At 42.5% G+C, this 27,754-nt stretch overlaps 1 protein-coding gene across 1 annotated transcript in view; it reads left to right on the top strand.

Annotated features, from left to right (window-relative positions):
- Positions 1 to 11,262: 11,262 nt before the first annotated feature.
- Positions 11,263 to 27,754, top strand: part of EXOC4 (exocyst complex component 4) — a gene marked incomplete at both ends in the record, with an annotated part of 45,905 nt that continues 29,413 nt past the window's right edge. The window contains 2 exons of the mRNA XM_010153506.1: positions 11,263 to 11,452; positions 14,521 to 14,715. Coding sequence (XP_010151808.1) covers positions 11,263 to 11,452; positions 14,521 to 14,715 — 385 coding nt within the window. The remainder of the gene's footprint in view (positions 11,453 to 14,520; positions 14,716 to 27,754) is intronic.

Genomic DNA, 27,754 nt, shown 5'->3' with positions numbered 1-27,754 from the left:
TTTTAGGTCCATGGAGAAGAAATAAATAAAACCCCATTCTCTGATTTTCCTTCCTGAAGGGTAATGTTGATAATCTTAGTGTTGTCCTGTTAATTTTCTTGTCCAGAGTGATGCAGGTGTATATGATGTGTTGTTAAATGTATTCAGGGGAGTTTTGATAATGCTGACAGTACGTACCCAGCACTTCTTATCTGCAGATTTCAGAGACGGACAGTAAGAATTGCTGTTTAACTGTTATCCACACTATGAAAACCTCACCTGATTTCCTTGGAAGGGATGGATCACAGTGTATCCCTTAAACTTTGGCTTTTGCCCAAGGCTGCAGCGTGGACTTCAGAACCTTCTGCAGAATGTTGCAGCACGAGTCACGTAAGTTGGCCGCACTGCTACATGTACTCTTAAGCTTTCTCCAAGACAAGCTTTGAGCCGGGCTGTTGTGTGCAGTTGATAGCTCAAGCTGTCTGTATTACTAGAGCTGGGAATTCGGGGGCTTAACAAGTCATATGATACGGTGCAGAGCAATGTGAAAACAGGTGGCACAAAGTTTATTGTGGATTGCTATTAAAATTGGAGCTTTGTTTCGTACCCCCAGTGATTCAGCGCTCTGTTCAATTACACTGCACTAAAATGTTCATTTTCTTGATTAGATGAGAAATATTTGCAGTTGATGGGCTGGCCTTTTTTTTTGGTTGGTGTTTCCCACTGTCTTTAATGAGTGTTTTCATTTGAGTAAGTGACACTGAGTGAATGCATGCTTAAAGAAACCTGATCCCGAAGTAATGGAAGATTCTTCCTGGATTTCCAAGCTGCACCTGTGCATCATGTAATACTCTTCTGCCTTTAATCACAAATTTTTGCATATTTCTGCTCTGATATTGTGGAGCAGAAGAGGAGGTCTACAGGGACACACAGATGCTGAACACCTACAGCAGTGGGGACTTGAGGACTCCTCACCTATAAGAATGGCCTAGGTGTTGCAGGTATTAACTTAAGATTAAGTTTCTAAACCACAGATTTGCATTTTGCATGCAGTATCTATTCTTTCCCTTTTGTTTAATAAAATCCACAGAAGCATAATGCTCATATACTGTTACTACCATGTTCTTTCTGTGAGACAAATTCTCTAGTCAAGAAATTGATAATTAAGACTGTCTATTGTCCCTAGCTTAGCAGTAATCATACTTAGCAGGGTTGGCCTTAGGCTGAGTAAAATAGGCAGGCAGTTATCCACCCAACCTGGCTGGAGGCATCGAAAAAGCAAATTTGCAGAAATGAAACATTTATTATTCATTAACACTTTTCTCTTAAAATTGACACTTAATCTAATTCTCTTGGTGTTTTACTGGGCAGGTAGGAAGCTAACAGTAGGCTGGCAAAAGAAATTACTCATCTGCCGTGGAAAACAGGCTAAAGCCCTTGATAATATAGGCTGTGTGGGGAAATAAAAACTTGTCAGTGTAAACAAATTTTTGTTGAGTCTCCAATCTGATTCTTGCTGGAGCTGTACATTTGAGGTTGGTGCTTGTAAATGCATAATCTTAAAGGTGGTGGTTAACTTCCCTTTGCCACAGCGCAAAACAGGGGGTGAGGGGGAGAACAAAATGCAGGATTTGGTGGAAAAAACCACTGGAGTGAAGGAAATGCGGTGCCAGGGCACTAGGTGAAGCAGGAGTGGTGTGGATCGCACTTCTGAATTCAGGTCCAGAAGACCGAGAGCTCGTGCGGCGTAAGGGCATTCAGCATACTGCAAGACAAAACGGGGTTGGGCTGTGGGTGTTTGGAGCTTGGGAATTCATGTATTTGTCTCACTCAAATCCATGTTTTTGGCCTTTGTGTTTAAAAAAAGAGAGAGAGGGGAGATAAAGTAGAACAAGTGTTACGCAGAATAAAGATCAATCTGTAGTGTGCTCTCTGTGATGCTGGGAGCTGTGGTCTTAAGTCCTGTTTAGGGGCTGGAGTGCATTTGAAGCTCAAAAATAAGAAGGGAAGTGAATTGCTTCACAGTTCTGCGGCTGATCATCTGTATAGCATTTCTCTACTCCTGTAGCTGTCCGTGTGCCACACGATGTAGTACAGCGGTGTTTGTTTTCTTCTGCTATTGAAGAACTTGATAAACATGTTCTGTCAGTTCACAGCAGTAAAAGAAATTTATTAGCTTGTGAGGAAATTATGGCTTGTTTTCTATCCTGTTGTTTTTCTTGCATTGTTTGAATGCTGGAGAGTTTGTAGTGTTTTTTTTTCCCCTTCCCTTCCTCCCCAGATTAATGCATCTCACTGTAGGAGTAAATTTACAGAGGAGATGAGATTGTGTGGTAGCTCTGTGTTTTGGGCACCTGCAGAGCTTGGATGGGTCTACGAAAAACACTGATTTGTCAAAACAGAAAGCAGTGGCCAACACTAAGTCCGTAGTGTGAGAATAACTTGTTACACAGTGTGTGGAGTCTGCTGGTGTGAGTTGTTGCTGGGAAGACATTAATTACATGGGTTCTTAGAGACAAGTTTCTTTTATCCCTACTTAATGTATCGTGTTTTCAAAGCACTGTATATATTTACTACGGTGAAGAGTAGCTATCGTCTGTAGCATTTTCTGCATTATAAAAATGAGTCATTGTGTGACTTTCTCAAAGCTCCTTAGGGTTTTAGTGAGAGAAGCATTTCGTTTTGCAGCTCAGGAAAATGCTGAGACTCAGGTCTGCAGAGAGAAAAAACTTTTAACGACTCAAGTGGGTTTTTGCAACTGCTTCCAAATACTGTGTCGAGCATTTACAGGTAAGCAACCATAAGTCAGAAATCTTGCTTGCCAGTGATTTGAATTACTCATGAGCTTTTGGTGGCTGCAGTCTGAACTTCTGTAAAGCAACAGGCGAGGGTGGAATCAAATGTACTTTTGAGTATCAGTAATGCCAGCATGTCCGAGATGCTTTGTTCCTCCATCTGCGGTGCTGAGGAAGGACGACTCTTCTGGGGCCGCAGAGTTCGTTCAGGTCTCTAGAATGGTACGGCCTCATGCAGAAATGGCAGAGATGGCAATTATATTTGATCAATGTGAATACATTTTCTTGTGTGTTTACCTTTGGAAACTAGATATTCCTGTATTTGGGAACTGTTGTAGCAAGCAGTTTAAGGCTTTAGGCATCTTGCAGAATGACGGTGCTTCAGGACTCCTGTAGAAGTCTTTCCCTGTGCTGGTGTTCTGAGTTGGATGCTGGGAAACAGATGAAAAATGCTTGTGATCTACAGATGAAATTCTACCAAAATTAATAGTCCCAATGGACTGGTTTTATTAATCCAATTTCAGTGTAAGTTCACTGACCTCAGGGGAAATAGCAAGGGTCATTTTTTTTCTTGTATGAAATATGCTGTATAACCGATGATAAAAACATTTTGGGGCTGTGTCTGATCATCTTCTCTTCTATCCTGTCTTCCTTAGGTGGAAGTGACTCTAGTGAATTAAACATCTTCCATTTGTGTAATCTGTATTTTTAACTATGTAAAATCAAAAGTCAATGAGATTTGGCTCAATGAATTTCTGTTTCACTGTAGCATAGAAATGTCTCTTAACAGACTAACATCCAGTTGGAATTATTCTAATCCTATTGAGCTCTTGCTAATGAGACAGGCATATGCAGCCATCCAGCTGCCAAGTACAAATTACAGGTATCGTACAGGGGAGGCGGATTCTCATTTAGAAAAATGAAAATGAAGAAATAAGTGAACTGATCAGGGAACACCACTGGAGATCCCCTCTGAGTTCTGAACCTGCACGTACTCGGTATCTAAATTGACGTTCCTTCTGTTTGTCTCATGTTTTGAACGCTTTTGTTATTCAGGGAGTTCTGAAAAGCTAATGTATATTTATCATTGTTTCATAATCCTGTCCTGTTTTGTAATTCTCCCTTCAAAGTTCTTTCTGCAAAGTTCCTTTCCCAAACAATTCTGATCCTTTCTATTTGGCAAACAGTGTGTTGACTTTTCTTCCTTGCCACACATTTTAATAGAACTGAAACAAGTAAAGATGCCCTTGGCTTACTTTTCTGCAGTGTTAGCAGGAACGTATGTAATCTCAAGAATATTAAGTATTCCTTGCTTTACTTTTTTTCTGTGCAGAGCAAGGAAAAGAAATGGCTCCTGTACCAAGGGGCTTAGGTAGGAAATTCAGGTGTACAAGGTGATGTTTCAGATTCCAAGTGACATTGCTCTTTTTTGTAGTTACAGGTGCTGCTAGACTTCAAGGATTTAATATTGTGGTTTTGAAGGAGGAAAATACGTGGTAATGAATTACTAGAGTAGAGAGAAGGTGGTGAGTTAGTTTTGGTGTAAGTGGGTAAAGTGAGGGCTCATCCAATTGGTACAGTCACTTGAGAAGGTGATGAGCAGACGGGCCTTGCTGGTGGCTGTAAGCACTTGTCCTGCTTTCGAGTATGTTGCAGAAATCAATGTTACAGCCATGGTGGACAAAAATGTTAATTAATGTAACAGTGGACAAAAATGTAAATGTCTGGGAATAGGCTTAATGTGATTAAAAAAACCCTTCAACACTTTTTTTATAGCACACTCATTTCTGATATTTTGGCTTAAACCAGCTTTACATCCTCTTATTTATATGTTGCTATTCACATCCATTAAAGAACGGGTTTGCTTTTCTCTAAGTGCTTTTTGGTTTTTCAGCATACAACTGTGGGGTGGGTCATGTGCACTTTTCTGTTCTCCAGCCATTAATCCAGACTCCCATAATGACTGGAGATAACCAAAACCTTGTACTTGCTGGTCTTTCAATACAATAAATGAAAAGCCAGTCTCTGATTTTTTTCCCCATTTGGATCATGGGTTGTGACTTAAACTTTATCCATAAAGAAATAATCTACAGGTATTTGAGGCAAACTCTTGTGGGTGGAGTGAGAAAAAAAACCTGTTAGGCTTAAATTCTTTGTGTAGAATTATTTATTCCTTTTGGCTTAGTAAGTAGTTCCCTTTAATGTTTTAAACTAGAAGAGACTAGAGGGCTGTAAATATAAGTAAATTTTTTTCTCATAAAAAATGATGAGTATGATGCTTGTTTCTGTAATGTTTTCACAAAATAGGTAATTAAAGGAAACAAGAGGTGCCCAATACAGGTGTTAATTGTGGGAAGATTTCACGGTTGGTGCATCTGACAGAGCCAGCTGTAAGTCTTGGAACATGGCAGTTGATTGAGCCTGAAACTTCCATTGAGTTAAGGTCCTGCGGATTAGGATCACAGGCTGGAAAAATACATAATGGTGTATTTGTCCTTGGCGAGCGTGTGGCTGGGGAGGAGAAAGCAGTGTTTTGCCAAATTGGGTAACTCTCCCCTTCTCTCCCTTCCTGTGGCCTGCCAGCACAGTGGTTTCACCTGGAACTCTGCAAGAATGGCTCGTGGCTGTCTTGTCCCACGGGTTTGTGTGCTGAAATAACCCGGCAAGGTGAAAGGAAGGTCTGGTCTTGGCACCTTCTGCCTGTGTGTTTGTGTGTACATGCACAGGGACTTAGTAGTGTCACCTCCAAAACATTCCTCAGCTTTAGGTGGTCTAACTTTTTAGAGCTTTTCTGAGGATAAGACCTAAGCAATGCTTTACTGGGGAGATTAATGATTCTTCCAGCCTAGTAGATTGTCTCCAACAGTGGCAATACCAAATGTGAGAGGTGATGGAGGCCTGGCTGCTTGTTGGTCTCCAGTGCCTCTGTTTTCGTAGTGTCTGCAGTTGCTGACTTAGAGATGTTGGAGAATACATTCCAGCCAGTTTCTCTCAGAATTTGTTTTGATCTGTTGTCTGTGAATAAATGTAAGCCCTCTTTTTTTTTTGAACCTGCTGATGCTGTGAGCCTCAGATACTGCAGCAAGCTTCAGGAGTTCACTACCTAAGGTGTAAGTGGGCTTTAGCCTTTTTTTAAACTGATCTGTTAGTTTCAACAAGTGCCACTAGTTCTAGTAGCGCATGATTTGCTGAAAACTCTTTTGCATTTATGTTGTTCATCTCGTTTCTGACTTCTGCAGACCTCAGTCAGATCTCCTTTCAGCCTTCTCTTTTCTGAAGAGTCTTGGCTTTAGTGTCTCTGCAGAGAACAGCTACTTCGTCCTGTCTGTTTTAGCTGCCCTTCCAAGGGCAACTGAAGAATGAGGACGCCAGAAGCGCACACATTGCTCCAAGTACAGGCATAGTAAGGTTTTATGCAGCACCAGAGCGATTCCTTTGTCTTGCTTTCATCTTGTTTGATTCTGGGCTGCTGCTGCATATTAAGCTTATTTTTCAGAGAACTGTAAGTGAGGAAAAGGACTTAATTGGCAGCTATGTTCCCAGCGTGTGCTGCTGAAGTTCCTGAAGTCATGTTGGATGGACTGGAGCTGCAAAACAGCTGTATTGCTGTTACTGTTCTCTTGAATATGGGTTGACAGTATTTTCATGCTGCTACTGGCTGTTGTGGGTGTAAATGATGTGATCTTTGGAGTGTAGACTGAGAAGGTGTGTCATGCTTGGCCAGATGGGCTGTCTTTTCACCTCCTAAAGCATCTTGCTTCTGCTGAAGGTGGCAGCAAATGTATGTTATATATCTAAGCAGGCAAATACAAAATGACAACTAAAATTGATGCTTTTAGTTAGACATGGTCATTATATCATTGCAGTAGTAATAAGCTGGTAGTATTTCACAAAGACTTCTGATTTCCAGCTATACTAGCTTTGCCCTTCTTGCAGGATGTCTTTTTAAGATACAGGTCCAGTTGTGACCTCTCTCTTGGGCTTCATAAACATCTGTTTTGGCTATGCCAATCTGTAGTGTTTTTAGCAAAAAATATTTTTTCCTATGGAGTGTAAGTTAAACTAAGTTACAAGGACAAAACCAGCTGGGCATCAGGGTTTGAATCTGTTTAACTCCCAGTCACATCCTTATTCTTAGGAAGCCCAAGTTGGGCAGGAGCTTGCTGAAGCAGCAGAAGAGGCTTCTGATGTGCTCTGATGCTACAGTGACAGAGTCTTAGCCTTGGAGAATGATCTCGAGCTGTTGTGACAAACTACTGGCACTGCAGGGAGATTCAGACCAAAACTTGAACCGCTTTGGCAAATCAAGAATTTTGAAACTGAGTGTTTAATTAAAAAGAAACTTTTCTGGTCTATGATATAGGCCAGTTTGGTTCTGCTTCTACATTGTCTGTAGCAATCCATGACTCCTGCAATCCGTAAGGCAGGTTAGAGAGAATCGATGTTTTCATTAGCTACCAAGACAAGCAATATCCTTCAGCCTCAAACTCAAGTGATATGTCAACTCCTAAAAAGGCTGTGTACTCGAGTCTGGTGTAACCATGCTGAAGAACATTGTTCTAGCAAAAACAAGCACTTCTTCACAAAGAAAGCTTATTCATCTGCAGGAGCTCTTAATGGAGGAAGATTTACTGCCAAACACATTCTTGTGCATGCTTTCTGTTCACCTATTATAGCATGAACCCAAACTTCGCTGTGCCTCACAAGTACTGCATGTTTAATACTGTTACATTAACAGCTTTGTTTTCTAGCAGCGCATCTTCATACGTTACTTCGCTGAAGTGTTTACGTGACCTCCGCTAACAGCACGGAGTGTTGCGGTAGCACTCAGCACATGTAATCGCAGCTCGCTTGTTTGAGGAACCAATGCTGTGTGCCCCTTAGGTGAGAAACTGGGCCACAGGGACAAATCTGCCAGCTCAGCCCGTTCCACTGAAATGCGGATATTAATGTCTGGAGTAGGTGAGAGCTGTGTGTAGCTCACGCTCTAGTGTCAAGATGTAGTCTGCAGTGTGAGGATGCAGCCAGCGTAGTGTCAGGTCTGTGGTAGAGCAGAGGCTGTAACCCAGACTTCCATATTCCATGCTTGTTTCCTAGCCACTCTACTACTCTTACTTTCCAGGTCCTTTTTGCATGATAGTGAAGTGCTTTGTGTAGAGCAACTTTTTTTTTTGTGTGGAAATGGGATTTAAGACACAACTAAGAATGCTTGGGAGTAGAATACTAATGTAATAACGTCAGAAGGCTCTCGTGTTCTGTAGCTATCATGAAGCATGGTATTTGAAATGCTACAGACACGTAAGTTTTATTTGAAGAAGCTACACTGTCAGTGGAACGAAGGAGGGGTTCAATCACAATCTCAGCGGTTGTGCAAGAGGAGAGGTGCACCCACCTGCCCTGTAAATTGTACAGCTCTTGGTATTTGGGAGCAGGGTGTGAAGCACCCAAACTGATAGTCGGAGGCATAACAAAAGAAAGGATCTCTTCTCATTTCCATGTGGTATCTGTTATGGCCTTCTGCCACTGCCATCTGAAAGTGGAAAGGAGTGTTAAAATGGTCTAAAATAAGACACATCACTTGGGTACATTGTCTTCTTTTAGGGTGCTGTAAGATATATTTTGGCTGTAATTCCTCTGTCCTCCTGGGTAGTTGAGTAGGACAAGTGTGCATGTGCTCCTGTCCTCCTCTTGTGTCTCGTTCCATATGGTAGTACAGATTTTTGCTCACTTGAGTTTTCTTAGCTGCTCTTTCTGGGATTGTGATCCTGTGATATGCTCCTTTTTTTTTTTAACTTAAAGATGGAGTCACTGAGTAGGTGGTACAGCATGTTGTTTTTCTTTGAAGGGAAGAAAGAGCAGTGAACTGGAAGTTTTGGGTATGCCTCTGTTGACTTTGAGAAGGAGAGAACATTTCTTGAATGTTTGAGTTAAGCTCTTTGTTTGCACTTGGGTTCCTACCACTTTCCTAATGGTATTGCAGAATTCAGAAAATTCTATAAGACACTAAGCCTTCTTGTGTCCTGCTTGTTGTCACTGAAGATATTTTTTAAGTAAACCATGAGGATATAGGTTTCTCTACTTTGTTATTATTCAATGATGTGCAAGCAGTTCTTGCTTATCTTCCAACTTCTACAGTAGAGGACAAGTGAGTGTAATTACAGAAGAAATTTTGTTCAGTCTCTAGGGTTGGAAGCAATGGCTGTTTTAGTCTTTTACTGTTTCTATACTCTTTCAGTGTAGGATGTGTACTGCCTTACGGTGGTGTCTCAGTTCAGAAGCCTAAACTGCTGTGATTTAAATGAAGTAGCTTGCACCTGTTCATGCTCTACTGATTGGATTTTTAAAGGTATCTCACTTAACTGAAAGTAGATGCTCCAGATTACTTTGAAAGTTGTGATTGTTTCATGATCACAGAATCAAAGAATGGTTTGGGTTGGAAGGAACCTTAAAGACCATCCAGTTCCAACCCCCTGCCATGGGCAGGGACACCTTCCACTAGACCAGGTTGCTCAAAGCCTCATCCAGCCTGGCCTTGGACACTTCCAGGGATGGGGCATCCACAGCTTCTCTGGGAACCTGTTCCAGTGTCTCCCCCCCCTCCCCAGGAAGAATTTCTTCCTGATATCTAATCTAAACCTCCCCACTTTCAATTTAAACCTGTTATCCCTTGTCCTGTCACTACAGGCCGTTGTGAAAGGTCCCCCGCATCTTCCTTGTAGCCCCTTCAGGTACTGGAAAGCTGCAATAAGGTCTCCCCGGAGCCTCCTCTTCTCCAGGCTGAAGCCCCCAACTCTCCCAGCCTGTCCCCCTAGCAGAGGTGCTCCAGCCCTCGGAGCATCTCTGGGGCCTCCTCTGGACTTGCTCCAACTGGTTGATATCCTTCTGATGTTGGGGACCCCAGAGCTGGATGTAGAACTGCAGGTGAGGTCTCATGAGAGCAGAGTAGTAAGGGAGAATCACCTCCCGCTACCTGCTGGCTGTATTGATGTTCAAGCATATGATCCTAAACAGTTTATATGTAGCAATTTAAAAACAAACAAACCTCACAAAATCTGTTTTTGCTTATCTCATCAAAATTCCTTTGAAGTGGTTCAGAAGTTGTCAGTAAGTGCTATAGAACTCATCCCTTCTGTGTCTTAAGGTTCTGATGTAGTTATTATGCCCTAAACACTGGTATGACATCTCCTTTTTTACCATGAAGTATGCAGTTTTCAATGTCTGTACTGCTGATTTAAAACAAACCTGTATGGACCATAGCTCCCCTTCCAAGGATGAAGGAAACAGACAATTCAGGATGACTTTTTTTCAGAAACCAAGTTTGTGAGCGCTATGTACTGTAGGAGATAAATTTGTCTTTTTGGCTATTGCAGTGTCCTGGGTCTTTCTGGTAATGTGTTTGAGTCATCCCAGGTGTGTGTTCTGGATGTAGTGGCAGGATGGGTCTGGAGGGAAAGAACAGGGTGAAGAGAGAGAAAGTAAAGATTGTTTTGATTCTTAAGTAAATCTCAGAAATTGGGAGTGACACCAAGAAACTTTCATCTCCTTTGCCCTTTTCATTACATTTGCAGCAGGTTTGGAATTTCAAACTACATTAATTTATAACAAAACCCAGTTAATTTTACTAGATGTTGTTACGCAGAGGTTAAAATAAAGGGGGGATGCAAGGGCCCATGACTCTTCTCTGCTTTACTGGCATATGTCTGAAAAGAAATTGGCTGTTGGAAGGCAAGAGTAGCCTTTTGATGGGTTTCTCTATGTACTTGTGATATCCCTGCTGTACTTTGGATGGGTACAATCAGAGGATGGTTTGGGTTGGAAGGGACCTTAAAGACCATCTAGTTCCAACCCCCCTGCCATGGGCAGGGACACCTTCCACTAGACCAGGTTGCTCCAAGCCTCATCCAGCATGGCCTTGGACACTTCCAGGGATGGGGCATCCACAGCTTCTCGGGCAATCTGTTCCAGTGCCTCACCACCCACTCCAGGAAGAACTTCTTCCTGATATCTAATCTAAACCTCCCCACTTTCAATTTATACCTGTAAAGTAAGTAGTAGTAACTGCAACACTGCTAACAAAGAGTTGCGCTGGTCCCTGGGTCTAAAGTAGAATTCTTCTTTGTAGTTCTTTAAGTAATAAATCAGGATATATTCCATATGTTTATACTGTGCCCACATTAATGACTCTCTGAAAGTATAACTAATAGATTACTTTCCCTTCTCATAAATCCAGTACTGTAGTAAAAAAGCTCTGAAGCATCTAAAAATTGGGGGAGTAATAAACCACAATATTTATGGGTTTTTATTTTCTGGAAGCACATTGTTCTCTGCTGAATACTAGACACATTTACCAGAAATAAACATCACTCAGTGAAGTGTATAGAAGACTAATAAGAGTGACTGGTTTGCGGTAGGTAATGCCTTTTTTTAGGCAAAGGCATCCTGTCCTTGTGGAGAACTTCAAAATATCCCTCTTGTTGTAATGTTTTAGGACTTTATCTACCAGTGATGATGTTGAGGACCGAGAGACTGAGAAAGGCCGTCTGGAAGAAGCTTACGAGAAACGTGACCGGGATTTGGATGAACTCATTGTCCAGCACTACACGGAGCTCACCACCGCGATCCGCACGTACCAGAGCATCACGGAGCGCATCACCAACTCGCGCAATAAGATCAAACAGGTGAGGTCTAGCTCTGCACGTGCTTCTGCCATTGTGTCCGCTCAGTAGCGTGTGCTCTGGGTACAGATCTCTGCCGTGTTTTTCCTCTTATTGGTAGTGTAATGCTGTGAGCTCCCATTTTAACCTTTTGTTTCTCTTTTCCCAGCTAGTTATCATTCTGAACTGAACTAAAAATTGAATTGAGAAAGCCCTATTAGCCACTAATTCTGAATTTCAGGTTGCTCTGTGGCATGGCTAGAAGCAGGTCGTCCAGTCCTGATACAGTGGTTGCAAGCTGTGTCTTACTAGCAGCATGTTTTCTGTAGGATCTCTCCCTGTTGTCTGAGGAGACAAGTAATTAAAAAGCAGAAAGAGAGGTGGATATGAAGTGCAAAGTTGTGCTGTGCCCCCTGTTCATTTATTGTCTGGGCATGTTGCTATCAGGTTTCTGAAGTCTAAGGGCTGCTAAGCTAACACCTTCCCATCTAATCTGTTAATGTTTTGATATGTTGGCCTCCAACCACCTCCTAAATAGTCTGGGTGATTCATCAGCTTGCTTTTCGCTCAGAGAATATGAATTTTGGTGCTATTTCCAAACTCAGTTCTGTTGTGTGAATGTACATGAACTCTGTGCCCCCCTATCTTTCTGTATTTTGAGTGCTCACGCTTCGGTAGCGTGCCAGTAAATAACTCCGTCACTCTTTGTTGTGGACTTGTTCCATCTGCTCTCTCCCTGCAGCTATAGATTAGTTCTTTAGTCTCCTGTCCTATCTTTTAGCCCTGTGTCATTTGCTATGCCTAAACTTGGCAAGCGAGGCACCAGATTTATTCAGTGGGGTTTTTTTCCCCTGGATTTTGGAGGTCTCAGCTGAAAACCTTTCCCAGCAGTGCTTTGGGAGCAGTAGGCTTTTACCCTTCTGGGGCCATGTACTGACCCTTCTGCCTTTGAAAATTCATTTAGCATTTTCAAAGAAAATGAAACTATTCTGATGCTTTCCAAGGGTAAGAGTTCATTCTAGGATTTATGTACAAGGCTCAGCACTTTGAAAGCAGAGATCAATTGCGCTAAAATTGAAATAAACTGTAGCCAGTGGCGTGTTTTCAGACAGTGTGCTGGGCTTTGAGGTCAAAACAAACATATAGGGGTGTGACCTTTTGGTCCTCCCTAGAAGAATGACAGTGAGGGTGAAGGACCTTTTGATATTTAAGTTTGCTTATTAGTTTTGGTCAATATGTATTGAAGTAGTTTTGACCTAATCTCACGGGAGGCCCCAGATCTGGTTTGTCATCAGTCTGTGTTACACCATTTGACTTTTTTGATGTTCCTCTTGTGGAAGGTGGATGATCACACAAAAGTCTGCTTGCATTAGGAATTGTGGAAGTGATAGATAGTCCAGCTCCCTCTGTGTATCAACTTTTTGTAGTTGATTCTTCATGAATTCCTGTTGGGAAAGGCTTAGTTTTGAATCTAGCTTTAGAGGTGTTACCACGGTAAAATTGAATTATAAAGTGGAAAGAATTTGGCCTACCAAGGGGAGGTTCTTTCTTAAAGACTGGCTGTTCATTCCTTCCCCTGCTCCCACAGGTAGGCAGAGTTGATCATCTTTCTTGTAAGGACAGGAGTAGCAATGTCTTGTGAGATTCTTTCTAGCCCCACGATTCCTTTCCTGACCTAATTTGGCTCTGTGTAACAGCAGTCCACTGATGATGGTGTGCTGGGTCAGTGAAGAAATTAAAATTAAGGCATTGAACAGGGATTAAGTCTGAAATGAACTCTGCATTTTAGTTTGCTTTTGCAGTGAGTTACGGCACGGACATGAGGGTTTCTGTTGGCTGAGGATTTCTCGGTTATTCTTTTCAGAAGGACATTTTGGAGTGCAGGGGCACTGTATGGAAACCTCAGTCTCTTCTGACTCTGGCTGGAGGCTGTTTCATGTAGCTGTTGTTATTAATGGTTGTCTCTATTTTGGTCTAGCTGTGTGTTTCACCTGGATTTTTTTAAACTGCCTTTAGATGGACAACGTAGGAGAATGTGCAGCCGAATTGGGGTTTTTGGAGGCCTTTGAAGGCTTATTATTTAAAAATAAATTGAAGGGTCTACTTCTGAGTGTCTCTCTTCATGTGTAATTCAGTGCGAGTTCAGCCTGAGAAAAGGTTGGACCCTAAGTATTCATAACTTATCACAAAAACAAGAGTAGTGTGAAAGCAATGTGCGAAGCTGTGTTGTTAATTGCTTCCACATTTTAATATGTATTATTGATTTGCATTATGCAAGAAAAGCAAGGTTATACTGACCTTACCCCGGAGGATGTTGGGAGAACCTGAAAGCAGAGTACGCAGGCTGTGTTTGAGCAGAAAGAAAGGGGAAGAAAAACTCCTCATGTTTTTCAAATGGGGTAGGGTAGTAGAGACTTTGCCTCTTAGAGGATGGCATGAAGCTTGAAAACAAGCCGAATGGCAAACAATGAGGTTTAAGTGATGTAATAGCCTTGATAAATAATGGAAATGCTGAATTGAACTGCATCTTAACTATTTGTTCCAATAAAGCCCTGTATCTTAGAAAAAATGGTATTGCTTGAGGTGTTAGGAAAGTGTCTGTACTCGTAGATAGTCAGGTTTCAAGAAATGGACCCCACACTTGAAGGAAGGAGGAGACGTGCCAAAAGGCTTAATAGGCAGATGGAAAATGTTTACAGCAGAAAAATTAGTAGCAGCTTATTTGCTTTCACTGAAAATGGGATTCTTGCTGTATGCCAAAATACTGAATTGATTGTTGGATAATGTGTAAATAAGTGTTTGGTGGTGGTGAATAGGATCCTGTGTTTGTTCACGTTATAATGGTTCAGTGAAACTTTCACTAGTAGTACAAAGCTTGCACTAAAACCCATTTGCCTATAAAAGGAGCTCTGGTTTGTACGTACTGTACACACTAAGGAATAACCAGGTATTTTAAGGAACTTGGATTTGGTTATAGTCTTGTGATACTTTACTAGGAATTCAAAAAAATAAACGTGGGAAAGGGCTGATCAGTGTTAGATGCACCAATTACAGGGACAGATTTAATTAATCTTTTGACGTATTCCTTGTAGGTGAAGGAGAATCTGCTGTCGTGCAAGATGCTGCTGCACTGCAAGCGCGATGAGTTGCGCAAGCTGTGGATTGAGGGGATTGAGCACAAACATGTCCTGAATTTGCTGGATGAGATAGAGAACATCAAGCAGGTGCCTCAGAAGCTGGAACAGTGCATGGCCAGCAAGCACTACCTCAACGCGACGGACATGCTGGTAAGATGATGTACCTCGTGCTGGGCCAGTACCCACCAGAAGCTCACTGGTCAGCCGTCTGGTCATCTGCTGTCTGTGTTACTCCTTGCCTTCTTTAGCTGCTTAGTTTCTTCTGTCATTTGCTGTGTTCTTCTACTGGAATTTCCCTTTGGTTTTGTTTTGATCCTTCTTACCGGACTTAGGGTCACGGGTACCAGCCCGTTTGGTTAGCTTTTGTCTTTCAGAGCTCACTTGACATGTTTACATGTCCTGATCCTGATGATTTTTGTAACCATCTAGTTCTTTACCCTTTTGGTCTGCACATAGAATTTCCTTCTGCTGTTTCAACCTGGTGCTTTATTTTCAAATTAATTTCCAAGACACCTGCATGTGTCATCTTCTTTCTTTATATTTTATCAATTATTTCTAAACCACTTTTGTTATGACAGAACTATCCTCTTTCTCTCTTAGCTCATCTGCCAGAACGCACTCAACTTTGGACATTATTCAATGGGGCGGGAAGACTGTCTTTTATCATTTAGGTGTGTTTGCCTCTCGTTGTCTGTCTCTTACCAGGACACTTCATCCTTTCTACTTATTTCCAGCTCTTCTTTTCTCCCTCCCTTGAAGTGTTTTTCCTTTTCAGTTCCATCTTTATAAGCATACCTTTCAGTTCCAGTCTTGTGGTAAAGGCAGAACTTTTCTGAATTTCCCTGATAATAATCTTTTTTATTATTTATTTCCCCACTTGTTTCTGAACTTAAGCACGCTTCCTCACCAGGCTCCAGTCCTTTCTTACCCAGAACTGTCTTCTACTAGTGATTAAAAGCTTGAAGGGAGGTGATCTTTCCCCTCTCCTCAGTCCTGACATGTGGAATGCTGAGTTCAGTTCTGGGCTCTCCAGTCCTTTCTTACCCAGAACTGTCTTCTACTAGTGATTAAAAGCTTGAAGGGAGGTGATCTTTCCCCTCTCCTCAGTCCTGACATGTGGAATGCTGAGTTCAGTTCTGGGCTCTCCAGTCAAGAGATGGAGTTACTGGATCCATTCCAGTGAAAAATCTCCAAGATGGTTAAGGGACAGGAGCAGCTCATGTGTAAGGAGGGGCTGAGAGAGCTGGGACTGCTTCCCTTATAGAAGGGAAACCTCAGGGAGATGTTGTTGATGGTTATAAATGCCTGATGGGAGGGTGCAAGGAAAACGGAGCAGACTTTTCTTAGTGGTGTGCACAATAACAGGAAAAGAAGCAGTTGACCCAGACTGAAACAAAGGTAAATATTTCAAAATGTAAGAAACTGCTTTTTACTGTAAAGGTGGCTGAACACTGGAACCGGTTGCCCAGAGAAGTCGTGGGAGTCTCCATTTGTGCAAAACTTTCAAGGCCAGGCTGGATGGGGTTCTGGGTAACTGTTACTAGGTGACCATACTTGAGCAGGGGGATGAATTAGATGTTCTCTGGAAGTCCTTTCCAACCTTAAGCAGTTTGGGATTCAAAAGTGAAGGCAAAAGTAGTATGTCTGTTCATATTCCTCTTTGTGTTTGCCAGAGAATGTCTTCAAGGCAATCTTTTCATTGCCTTCTTCTGTTATTGTTTTTTTTCAACTTGACTGTCCTTTGTATTGCTCTTAGCTGTGCTGCTTCTTATTTTTAATAAGTCATTATAACAGGCTAAAGAGCTGGAAATCTCAGTGTTGTCACCTCGTATTCCCAAAGCCCAGACCTGAACTTTAATTTCCTTCTCTCTGTTTTATCTCATTTTACCTTAAATACAACTTTCTAAAACTTATACCCTGTGAAACATTTTCAGCAGTTTGATGTCAATATCCTCATCCCATTTCTCTGATGGCATGTGTAACCCTACCTGGATTGGGTTGTTGCTGTCACATCCTCTTGTCTGATTTCCCTCTGCTGTCACCTTACTGTTGTTTTCACTTGTTCATGTTCTGGCGCTGTGCCACACCTGATGTGGTGTGGAAAGTCTCCCTGAAGCCTTCTCTTCTCCAGGCTGAACAAGCCCAACTCTCCCAGCCTGTCCCCATAGCAGAGGGGCTCCAGCCCTCAGGGCATCTTTGTGGCCTCCTCTGGACTCGCTCCAACCGGTCTATATCCTTCTGATGTTGGGAGTTCCAGAGGAGGATGCAGAACTGCAGGTGGGATCTCATAAAGGTGGAGCAGAGGGGAATATAAGACAATAGTTCATATAAAAAGGACAGTGAGACTCCAAGGAGAACAAGATGAGGGTTCCTGGAAGATGGTGTTACAAAGGAAAAAAGGGAAAACTGTGACCAGAATGGTTTGGGTTGGAAGGGACCTTAAAGACCATCCAGTTCCACCCCCTGTCATGGGCAGGGACACCTTCCATAGCCCATGTTGCTCCAAGCCTCCCCCAGCCGGGCCTTGGACACTTCCAGGGATGGGGCATCCCCAGCTTCTCTGGGCAACCTGTCGCAGTGCCTCCCCACCCTCTCCAGGAAGAACTTCCTGATGTCCCATCTCAATCTCCCTCTTTCAATTTAAACCTGTTACCCCTTGTCCTTTCCAGGCCCTTGTAAAAAGTCCCCCTCCAACTTGTCAGCCTCTTCAGGTATTGGAAGGGGCTCTAAGGTCTCCTCAGAGCCTTCTCTTCTGCACACTTTTTTGATATTTATCATATAATATGCTTTAGAAACAGTTTGCAATATATATACTTGTGAGATCTTAGGGGTTTGCAATGTATTGTGTGCAGGTTATGTACACTTACACATACAGAAATATGTGTTTGTAGGTTGCCCAAGGCTGTGGGAGAGAGCCAGTAGTAAACCTCTCTGAAGTACAGTTCTGTAGTGTACCATGCTGCTGTTTGTTTTACAGAATAGAGCATCTTTTCTAAGAAATGAAATGATAATGACAGAAAAAGCAGCTGTTAGTTTTTTTAATGTTGGGAATGCAGAGGAACCTCAGCTGAAAGCAGAATACACTATTTCAGCCATTCATTGACACTTGCAATTCTCACTTGCAGAGAAGTGTACCTGTAATAAAGAAATAATAACCTACCTGCAGTTGGAGCTTTTTTGTAGGCAGAAATCACTGTAGGCTCATTGGCTTTTGCCATCTCCTGTTAACACTGCCTGTGCAACACAGTGATGGTGTAATCATTCACTGACTGCAGGATAATTCCGTTCTCCTTTTATATGATACAGATATTATGTAAAATAATTACCAGACTGTCAGGGATGCAGCATGTATATAGATCCCTCTGCCCTTTTGTTTCATTCCTCGAGGTAAACAGATGCTCCCGGTTTAGAAAAAGCCCACAGTGATCCAAGAAGGAGCTGGTATCCCTCATATTGAAATTGGAGCACTGATTAATCTTGTTGCCTGTAGCCTTGTGATACGTACAGTCGAAATTAGACCTTTGCAGTCGTCGTGGTAGGTTGATGTAAGCACTCTAATGGCATAATTTCTGGTTGCTGCATCACACTTCTGCAGTCTGTTCTTTGTATTCCACTCACATTAATTGAAGTAATTTTGCCACTGAAGCGTGTTTCAAACCTCTGCATTTAAATTGAAATTTTAATTCCCTTATTGTTTGGAAAAGACGGCTGAAGATGGCTTGTTACAGGTTTCATTATCACTCAAAACTCTCCAGCTGCTGGTTCTAATGGGCAATGACTGAGTAATGCTGGGAAGAATTGTTAACACAAGAATGGCAGCTTTTCCCAGTGGTATGAACACAATGCAGAGGCATTTCCTGACAGCTTACATTTGTATGAAGTTAAAAATTTTAAGTGGCAGCTCTTTTTGTTTCCGATTCTGTATCAATCTAGAGCAGCACAGATGAGCTTCACATACCACATTCTGTGTTCCTCCAGCATCTTGATAATACTTGCTCCAGTGAGCAGAGCCGTGGAGGATCAGGTTTGCTGTTCTGCAACTGCACCTTACACGGGCTGTGTTAGAAGAACCCACTTCCAACCTCACTTGAATTGTGAAGCTTTGGAGAAATTAGGAGTGTCAGGAACAGATAGAACTGGTGTTTGATTACACTTCAGTTATTTTCAGCCTCTGTAGATGCTTTTTTAAAGTGGGAGCTTGTCAATTTTTCTGTAAAAGGTACGTTTTTTCACATGCTAAATGGCTAAAAGTAACGGTTGCTGTTTTGTGGTGATTGAGTGCACATGCATGTGTGTGTTTTTTCTGTAAAATGTAAAACATTGAGGGGTGGTTCAGGGGAGACCTTATTGCTCCTGACAACTCCCTGAAAAGGGGGTGCAGTGAGGGGGAAGTTGGTCTCTTCTCCCAGGTGACAAGTGATGGGACAAGAGGAAACAGCCTCAAGTTGTACCAGGGGAGGTCTAGGTGGGATATTAAGGAAAATTTCTTTTGGGAAAGGGCTGGCAGGCATTAGAAGGGGCTGCCCAGGCAGGTGGTGGAGTCACCATCTCTAGAGGGATTCAGGAGATGTGTGGTTGTGGCGCTTAAGGATGCGGTTTAGTGGTGGCCTTGGCAGTGTTGGTTAACAGTTGGACTCAATGGTTTTAAAAGTCTCTTCCAACCTAAATGATCCTATGTTCAGGTGCTGAGAAGGGAACTCTGACACAGAAGATGCTCCCTCAGAAAAGGCAGTGGGCAGTCTTCAGAGGAGAGAGCAGCAGAACTGGTGACATTCTATGACATCGTTGGAGCTGGGGTATAGCTCACACTTAGCTTGGAAGCATGAGCTTGGTTTCTGGAAGGCAGGCATCCAAGTTCTTCTAGGAGAGATGTCTTTTAGATGTGCTACACAACACTAGAACCAAGTCAGAACTCAGAGGAGAGGGTGCCCAGTGGGATGGGCAGCAGTGGGCCGGGACAGAAGGTTTTGTGCTTGGAGGAAGCAGTTCCATGTCTAGTCTTGCCCAGCACCGGGCTGTGTAGTGAAGGGCAGTACACTCTGCCTAGCAGTTACTCAATTACCTCAAGTATTGGAGAGGTCTGTGGTGTTGATCTGATTGTTTGGCTGGACTGTTGGCCCCTGAGGCAGCTGTGAGGAGAAATTAATATTTTCCGTTTATTTTAAATAATCTAAGAGATAAAATGCTCAAAAGAGGTGAAGGAAGAAGTGTTGTTGAATCAAGTAATTAAAGGTCATATAATACTATCAAATGAAAGTTGCTTAGGCTACTTTCTTTGCATTTCCTGGCTTATGTGTCTAGTTTTGCAATTTTAATGAGCTAATACCACTTTGGCAAAGTGTATAGAGTGAAAAAACACTTAATACCAGTATACCATGAAACACTTGAGTCTGAACTTGATTTATGAGTGCAGGATTACAGTTCCTTTGGGGTGGGATTGTGTCAGGTAACCAAACACCATGAAACTGTGGAAATACATCCGTGGGATAGGAGTGAGGAAATCTTTCTTCTTAGGAAGGTGACAAGAAAGAAGAAAGGTGGATGGAAGGCTCTGATTTGTCTTTGCTGAAATTGAACTTCACTCTTCCTTGCGAACTGATGCCTACGTTTTACTCAGAAGCACATCCCTCTCCTTGAGCCTCTGTGTCTTCGTCCTGAGAAATGCAAAGCTGAAGTGACAGTCATTTGTTTCTCAAGAAGTAGGCCAGGGAATGCTCCAACACCTACTTTTCTTCCCTTTTCAATGTTAAGGACTTCTATTTCAGTTTCCTTGTGTCAGGGAAAGAATAATATGTCTCCTTTCTGAAGTGAATAGTAGCATCAGGCTTTTCTCAGAGCTGACCACTTTTCTGGCAGCAGCTTTGCACCGATGCCAGTTTGCTCTTGAGCTGAGCTCGTGGTGTTAACTGTTGCCTTCAATGAAACGTGTTTGGCGTGGCGTCTGGCTGTACAGGAGAGAAGCTTGGTTTTGCAGGTCAGTGAGGTCCTTTTCAGTTATGCTGATGCAGTGTAGTTAAAGCGTGCTGAGGTCATCAATCCTTAGCGTGCATTAAATATAGTTTTGCTCAGCTCCATAGGCTGTGAGATCTGTATTGGGTTCATGTTTTGAAGAGCATTGCTTTGTTGTGAAATCTAACCTTTATATCAGGAACACATGAGCCTGGAGATGCTGAGCAGGTCTTTTACAAGAAGGCTTGGTTTTTTAACTGCAGCACAACTGGGTTGCTTAGTAGGTGAAAACATCGTCGGAAGTTGAAGGCATTTTAATAAGTGGAAATGCTGTGCAAAAAGAACGTAAGGCTACTGAGGCAGTCAGAAGGGAAAGGTGGCGTAGGAAGAGGAGATAGGGGTGACTGACCATGTCCGGGTGTTGTGAAGAGCAGTGCATGAGGATGAGGAACCTGGTTTGGTCTGAGAAGTGGGAGTCAAGCAAAGAAAATATTGAAATACTTTCTCAGGAGCAAAATTTTGCTCTGCGTGTGTCTACACATGCACGCATTTAGCCTTTTCTTGCTCATCCCCTAACCTTTCTAGGCACTTCATCTTAGTCCTCTGTGAAAGCATTTGGACTGATTAACAACATCTCAGGAAACACTGGATGTTTCTAGCCCTAGGCACAGTTGCTGAGGAGAGTCTTAATTTTGGTTACTTGAATGTAGCTGCTACCAGTGGCTTTCCTTGGTGCAGTATGAGAACAGTCTTTCAGTTAAAATACGGTGTAGTGAGCAGCTGTCTTAGACTGTAAGTAGTCTGGAATAATGAAATACATAAAAAAAAAGGCAACACAGCTCTTGATATGCATTTTATTTACTGTCTGCCTTTCAGCTGGAATGTTTTTGCCCTTTAAGGAATCCTTACTGGGAAACGCAGTCACTGCAGGAAAGCTTTGGGTTAACTTCTAGTTGATAAATCCGTGCTGATTTATTAGGCCTACAAGAAAGCTGGGGGGGGTGACTTTTTACAAGGGCCTGTAGTGATAGGACAAGGGGTAACGGGTTTAAATTGAAAGTGTGGAGGTTTAGATTAGATATCAGGAAGAAGCTCTTCCTGAGAGGGTGGAGAGGCACTGGGACAGGTTGCCCAGAGAAGCTGTGGATGCCCCATCCCTGGAAGTGTCCAAGGCCAGGCTGGATGAGGCTTGGAGCACCCTGGTCTAGTGGAAGGTGTCCCTGCCCATGGCAGGGGGGGTGGAACTAGATTATCTTTGAGGTCCCTTCCAACCCAAACCATTATGTGAATAAAAATAAATAACAAGTCTTTCATTTTGTTTCTGCATTTCTTATGGCAGAGCTGGGATTCAGGTACTGCTGTAAACAGTTTTATATTTTGGAATTAATGCCATAAGTGGAAATAAGAGACTTCTGTTGGTTCAGGATTCTATAGAAATGAATTTATTAAATTTAAATTTCAGCCCTGCTTAAAATTCTTTTGCCTGAATTAAAAAAATAGTTATATTTTCCCAGCACTTCTTGCCTTTCCCCAGTTGACAGTGCCTTGTCATTGCTGACCTTATTGATTACAAAGAAGTCTTTTAGGAAGCAGAATTGAGAAGCTGACATCTGGAGGGTTGTTTCTCATCTCACGTTACCTACTGAGGTGTGGAAGTGTTTACGCTTAAAGGAACGGTTCTGTAGTAGGTTTTAATGATTGGCAAACCCTGTGACTTCTGTTGGCTGTATGCTTGAGGTACAGAGAACTGCTTTGTTTTAGAAGTGATGTATGTGTAGGATACGTTCCAGTGATTCGCACATAACCGTGGAAATCATGGGCTTTCTTCTGTTTGCTGCTCCTTCATTTAAAACACGGTACCTTTACTCACATGCTAAGATTTATTAATACTATGTGTCTGCCTCCAAGGAGCATTGTAAAGCTTAATTACTTAAAGAATTCTACCAAACTTTAAATTTCTTATATGACAAGCATTGGTGCTACATATTGTTAGTGTTTTCACCTCTTTTTTTGTATCCTTTTTTTCTTTTCTGATTTCTGCTTTTGATTTTTTTTTTAATAAACTTGCTAGGCTAGGTTTAAAGACATTAGAACCTGGAGAGTTTCTTTCCCTTTGAAATACCTTATAATTTTTTCCCTTGGTATGCTTATTGATAACTTTATCTCATTCTTTTTATCCTGTCATTTCCATTATCTGAGGCAGTCTATTGCATTAAACTGTTAGTGCCTAATACCGCTTCATTTGCGTTGACACGTGCTTGACCTCAGCCCCTCCGCTCTCAGTTAATGCTCCGACAGGCACTGATATCTCTGGAGTGCTACTGTGTGGCTGTTAGCTCTACTAATGACAACCATTCATTTAAGCTGATGAAAGTTTATTAAGTAAGAAAACATGCGGTAATGAAGGTAGAGAAGAGGTGTCTAGCAGCTTCTTGTGAAAGTCAGCTGCAGCGACAAGCTGCTGAGTGAAAGGGAGAGGCGTCTGGACTGTTACGATGTATGCTTTTGGGAACGGGCATTTCCGAATGTTCAATTGAATCCTTCCTGGTTATAGTGTAGACACAGTGATGAGAAGTTCTTTGCTCAAGGCGATCGCTTCTGCCATTTCATGATGCCCCCCCTTCCTTGGGAGCGCTCTCTGGACAGCTTGAGCGTTCTGTGGCTTCGTTTACACTTGTTTCCTTTTTAACTCATGAACCCAGCTACCTTCAGGTTTATATTCCTTCTGCTATTTATGCTGTTGGTAATTTTGATTATTAAGGTGTGCTATAGGCTTCATTCTGTGAGACAATTTTTTATCCCTTCGTCTTTGAATACATCTGACGCTTCTCCAGTAATCACTGGTCTTTCTGTGAAATCCTTCTTTAAACTCTGGATTGTACAGACAGAATTCCATAGTAGAATACTGGAATAAACACCAAGAGTAATTGATGAAGATTGGAAAATATACAGTAATCTAGATAAACCTGGTTGCATTTTTAAAAATGCAATGGTAAAGTCAGTGAATGGTGGGTGAGAATTTGTAATAAGTTTATTTTTTAGTAAAGCATTCCAAACAATATTTGGGGTTAACTTAACCGGAAGTTTTCCACTGAGGTGAACTGACATGTCTGGAAAAGTTGGCATAACGCTGCCAAGTGACCTGCAAAATGGGGTGATAAAACACGTTGTCCTAGAGGAAGGCTTATGCTGAGCAGCTCATCAGTGAGGATGTGTGGGCAGTGTGCCTGGTGAAGGAGGCAGTGGTTGTCTTACACCACAACTTAAAACTACCTTTTGTGAATGCATGGATTCTATAATAAGAAAAAGTAATAAATGAATAGGTGAGGAGCTAATTGAAAAGAATTAAATATGCCTTTAATAACAGATATTAGTCACAGGGAATGTGAAAAAAATTGAAAAGTCTTCTTGAAGACAGCAAGAGAATCAATTTGGGAAACTGCAGGTTTGCATTGAAACGAAAATCCTGATGTTTTAATGCATTAGGATCTCATTGTTCTCTACATCATTCATGTAGAGAGAAGGCTTTTTGGACGGAGATGGTCCTGAAACAACACACTTAATGGCAATTAAGACTAGATGAGGATGCATTAAATCAAGAGACAAAGTATGGAAATGAAAAGTGGAAGGAAAAGCCTTTTTTATTATTTTTGCTGCCTTCTCAATCCCTGCAACTGTATTGCTAGTCCCTGGCAGTGCTCCAGTGAGATTTAATATAGATGTCTGTACAGGGTCAGAGCAAAGGTGGTCTTAGGCCAGTACTCCCTCTGCTGCAGAGGATGCTTAGAGGGGGAGTGAGGACAGAGCAAGCGCTAGCAATCCTTTCCTGAAACACTGAGCTTCCAGCAGTTGGCAATATGTGACTTTTGATGGAAAGGCTGGGATTTTTTGTGTTGAACACCACTCAATAGATGTGGCTTCCTTGAATTTATCCCTGTCATGTTTTGCAGCAGTTTAAGTTTTTTGGCTTCAATGCTGTCCTTTGGCAGTGAGTGACCTGGCTGACGTGCTGCTTGGAGACGATATGGGTTTCCTAATTTCATCTTATTGCCCAGGAGCTGCTGAGGGTTTGAGGCATACGGCGGCCGCCGGTGCTGGGGTCGTACACGTCTCGTCTCCATCGAGTTGTTGCTCTAATAGAAAAAGTCTCGGGCAGTTCTCTGATGCTAGTAGAAGCTTTCTCTGACTTTTTCATTTTGGGGAAGTCATTTGACCATACAGTTGTTGAAATTGCTCGTGTTTTGTGTTGAAGTCCAAGTGAGCAGCCGGATAATCCTTTCTTGTGGTTTTTAGTCCCTCTGTTCCTTGAGCACTGCTTTTGGTTTCAGCACTTTATTACTAGAAAGACATTGATGAATTACAGGGAGTGGAGGAGGAAGTAGAATGATTGATGGGGGACAGGACTAAGGCAAATTCGAAAGAATTAAATTTATGTCGCTGGAGTAAAGGACAGCAAGTGAGGAACATGGTTTCATAAATACTTTAAGGTTTTTAGAGGAAAACAGTAAGTTGGGTTGGGTCATTGCCATTTAAACACTTAAGAAAAATAAAGGAAGTTTGGGCTTTGTGTTAACGTGTTTATAACAGGTTTGCTTTGATGTTTTCATGAAGTAGGAGCGGTTGTCTTATCAGCAAGAGAGATAAAAGCAACTTTTGTAAACTATAACATAATTAAGGCAGTACTATAGTGGTAGGGAAATGGCTGTGTCATCTAATAGACCTCTGTACTTGTAAGGTTGAAATTTCTTCCGTGGGTGGGGAAAAAAAATAAATTAAAACTAGATGGGATGATTTATTTAGCAAAATTGTGGAGTTTGGCATTCAGTTCTCTGGAGAACACTTTTCTGCTCTGTCAAGGCATTAAAGAGCCTGTAGTGATAGGACAAGGGGTAATGGGTACAAACTGAAAACAGGGAGGTTTAGATTAGATATGAGGAAGAAGTTCTTCACGGAGAGGGTGGGGAGGCACTGGAACAGGTTGCCCAGAGAAGCTGTGGATGCCCCATCCCTGGACGTCTTCAAGGCCAGGCTGGATGTGGCTTTGAGCAACCTGGGCTATGGAAGGTGACCCTGCCCATGGCAGGGGGGTTGGAACTAGATGATCTTTAAGGGCCCTTCCAACCCAAACCATTCTGTGATTCTAAAGAATTATTATTACTCCTTAGCCTTCGTATGTACTTCCTTACTCTCGGGTACGCTGCTGTATGCCAGCTGCTTGTTGCCTGAAGTGGTTGCGTTTTGGTGATGCTGATGACTCTGCTGGCTGGAATCTTAATGTACAGTGCTATGTTCAAGGGACAACAAACCCCACAAACAAGAAGTGACCCTTTTACCTGTTTACTCTTTTACATGTATGTTTTACCTGTCCCTCACCCATTAAAAGCTTACACTGACTACTTATCTCAGGATGAGCTGTTTTCTTGTGTGTGTGTGTGTAGCTCAGAATCTTTCAGACTTTCTCTCCTTTTCTGCATCAGTCATCTGTGTCACTTTCTGTATCATTTGGTCAGCAAATCCTTTTCTCTCAAGGAGAGTGACCTCAGCTATTTCCAAAATATTGTAAAGAAATCATCTTTTTTAGACCTGAGTTTTTTTTTTTCTTACAGCTTTTTGTTTGCTTTTAGCTTGTTAATTCTTACGAGATTGTTTAAAGGTGAACAGAATTGGTGGTAATTTCTTCCATCAGCTAAATATCCAGCATAATCAGCACTTAGTAGTGTTCATCATCAGTGTTTTACTCATTAATCCTCACATCCTGTGTACCTTTTTCCCTGTTTTTAAGGGGGAGGAGGCAGTGACAGGAATAGCTATCTTGGATCTGTGCACTTCTCATATTCTCCATACATTATATTCTCCATACATTTTTAGCTGAAGGTTCCCTGCTTTAGGATCATGTGGGTGTTCTTTAAGTTCAGGGTCATCTTAGCTCCTTTTCACTGCTTTGTCTTGATACCAGCTCACACTATGCTGTACACTGGTCTGTGGCAATTTGTTAGCAGACATTTCCCGGTCTTTGGTTTTTCTGAGTGCATCTTGGGTGCAAGTTTTCCACTTGTCCCATTATTTGGATGTCCTGCCCTCAAAGGCAGTAACTTTTGAGCTTCATCCTAATTCACCTTGTGACCAAAATAGTGAACAAATTCAGATGAATTACAGGCTTACTTGATAAGACTTACGTCAAGCTTCTAATTAAAAAATATAAATGCAGTTTGAAAGCAGGCTTAATCAGTTACTCATTAAGTCTTTCCAGCAGTGGAGGCTCAAAGTACTCAGTCTTCTGCTTTCTGGATGTTAGCCCCTTCCACAAGGAGGATGAAGGGACTGGAACATCTGTCCTAGGAGGGAAGGCAGCTGGAGCTGGGACTGTTCAGCCTGGGGAAGAGAAGGCTCAAGAGGGATCTTAGCAATGTGTAGGAATACCTGAAGGGAGGGTGTGGAGATGGGGCTAGGCTCTGCTTAATGGTGCCCAGTACCAGGACCAGAGACAGTGGGCACAGTCTGAAACAGGAGTTCCCTCTGAACATCAGGAAAGACGATGTTACTGCGAGGGTGACCGAGCGCTGGCACAGGCTGCCCAGGAAGGTTGTGGAGTCTCCGTCCTAGGAGATACTCAAAATCTCTCTGGATGTGGGTCTGGGTGACCGTCTTTGGATGGCCCTGCTTGAGCAGGGAGGTTGGACCTGTTGACCTCCAGAGTTCCCTTCCAACCTTGGGCCATTCTGTGACTGTGTCCATTGTCCATGGAAAACATGGGAATTTTGCAGGCAAAACAGCCTCAACTTTGGGAACTCTAGCTTAATGTATTGCTAGTTAACACAAACTTCCGATTGGTGGTTTGGGCTTTGAGGTGAGGCAAAAGAATACAATCGAAACCACTTAAGTGAACATGCTTTGTCACCCTGTTCCAGGTGCAAGTTGAGTCCAACACCTTTACCTTTTTCCCATGGCTTATGCTCAGTCTGTCACTGTGCCTGCACCTGGGTTGGGGCAATCCCAAGCACAAGTACAGGCTGGGTGGAGAGTGGATAGAGAGCAGCTCCGAGGAGAAGGACTTGGGGGTACTGGTTGATGAAAAACTGAACATGAGCCAGCCGTGTGCGCTGGCAGCCCAGAAAGCCAACCGTATCCTGGGCTGTATCCAGAGAAGTGTGGCCAGCAGGTCGAGGGAGGGGATTCTGCCCCTGTACTCTGCTTTGGTGAGACCCCACCTGGAGTGCTGCGTCCAGCTGTGGAGCCCTCA

The sequence above is a fragment of the Eurypyga helias genome, unplaced genomic scaffold (genome assembly GCF_000690775.1).
Source record: "Eurypyga helias isolate BGI_N326 unplaced genomic scaffold, ASM69077v1 scaffold7526, whole genome shotgun sequence".
NCBI lineage: Eukaryota > Metazoa > Chordata > Aves > Eurypygiformes > Eurypygidae > Eurypyga > Eurypyga helias.
The sequence above is the reverse complement of the archived record's forward strand: the minus strand, read 5'-3'. Positions and strand labels throughout refer to the sequence as shown.